The sequence below is a fragment of the Cynoglossus semilaevis genome, chromosome 6 (assembly GCF_000523025.1).
Source record: "Cynoglossus semilaevis isolate Cse_v1.0 chromosome 6, Cse_v1.0, whole genome shotgun sequence".
NCBI lineage: Eukaryota > Metazoa > Chordata > Actinopteri > Pleuronectiformes > Cynoglossidae > Cynoglossus > Cynoglossus semilaevis.
In genome coordinates, this window is record NC_024312.1 from 1,926,593 (window position 1) to 1,928,101 (window position 1,509).

Sequence of the window (1,509 nt, forward strand, 5' to 3'; positions counted from 1 at the left end):
AAGTCCCACCTTCTCACCTGCCCTGCTGTGTTTGGTTAATCATAAACACACACACACACACACACACACTGTGTGTTTTATTATTATTATTATTATCTCGACTCGGCTTCGACTGAACAATGGAGTCTGAACGTGACAAAAAAGAAAGAAAAAAAAAGAGGGGTTTCCTCAAAATCTGTCAAATGATGAAATATTCAGAGTCCTGTCATGTAGGGAGGAGAAAAAAAGAAAAAAAAAAGAAGTGATCGTTTTTACACGAAATAACTGGTGTTAAATTGAATAATTTTGACATTAATTTTTTTTAAAAAAAAAAAAAAGTGGAATTGCACCAGCAGCAGGTGAAGACATTAAGATCCTGGTCTTTTATCGGTTTATTATTAGAGATTATATATATATATATAAAAACAACGATAATTTCTGCTTCGATCCTTCGATCCTTCTGAGGATCGGGTCTGAACCGAACGCCCACCACCATCACCACACCTAATCCATCACGGTTCACCGTGTCTCTCCTCCACAGGGAGGTGGAGGTCTTGTCTTGTCTTGTCTTGTCTTACCACACAGCAGCAGCTTCACGTCTTTGGCCGCGGTCAGTCCATCCTCCTTCAGGTTCTTCTCGATGGCTTTGCTCCGGTCCAGAGCCGCCCTCTCCTCTGCGCTAAGAGTACATCCCATGGTTAGAGAACACAGCTTGATAGCCTTTACCGGTACCGGAATCCACGAAAAAAAAACACGAACGGGATCGTTAATGAGAAGGAAGAGGGGAGGGGGAGAAGAAGGCTTCGAATCCTGTATTTAAACGTGAACGTAGGTGTTTTGTTTCCCTCCCTGTCGGTGATATCCCTCAGTCTCTCTGGGCAGCTCCCTCTGTCTCAGTCGCTCACGCCCGGAACACGACAACGTTACTGCATTTACATACACACACAAAAAAAAACCAAAAAAAAAAAAATCAAAATGATCCACTGGGTTTGAACAGAAGAAAATGACACAGACACGGTGAGGTCTCCGCGGAAAAAATAACCCCCAAGTTCGGTTCTCAAACGTCGCGTGAGGTCCGTTTGTCCCGTGTCTTCTCCGTCACTAACGGCTGCTTCTCCTCACACTGTGGCTGCGTTAATGCTCGTCTGTTCGCATCGTCCGGTTGTGGTTCTCACGGCGGCGGCGGAGGAGGAGGTTCTTCACCTTCTGGCACCTTCTTCACGGGGTGTTTTTTTTTTAACTTCACGGTCGCTCGACTTGCTGCCTCTGCTGCTGTGCTTCTGCTGCCGCCCGGTAGTTCCGGCAAGGGCTCGGTCGTCCTTTCTCAGTTCATTCGTCGAAATTGCAGGTTGGTGACGTCAAAACGTGTAAAAAAAAGGGAGAGAGAGAGCAAGAGAGAGAGAGAGAGAGAGTGAGTATCCACACGCTAAGTGGCGCAGCCTGGTGGTGATTCCTGTACTTCCTGCACTAATTAAGCCAATTAATTAATTTTCAGTCTAAACATTTTGAGGAAATTCCCCAAAAATATTA

The 1,509-nt window shown here is 45.3% G+C and overlaps 1 protein-coding gene across 3 annotated transcripts in view; it reads right to left on the bottom strand.

Annotated features, from left to right (window-relative positions):
• LOC103379541 (guanine nucleotide-binding protein G(o) subunit alpha-like) overlaps positions 1-1,282 on the bottom strand; it is a 58,626-nt gene extending 57,344 nt beyond the window's left edge. For 2 of the 3 annotated variants that reach the window (XM_025056372.1, XM_025056371.1), the window contains exon 1: positions 558-1,282. In XM_025056372.1, the coding sequence (XP_024912140.1) occupies positions 558-675 (118 nt within the window). In that variant the 5' untranslated portion in view covers positions 676-1,282. The remainder of the gene's footprint in view (positions 1-557) is intronic. The other variant, XM_017033002.2, reaches the window with a different exon arrangement.
• Positions 1,283-1,509: the final 227 nt, after the last annotated feature.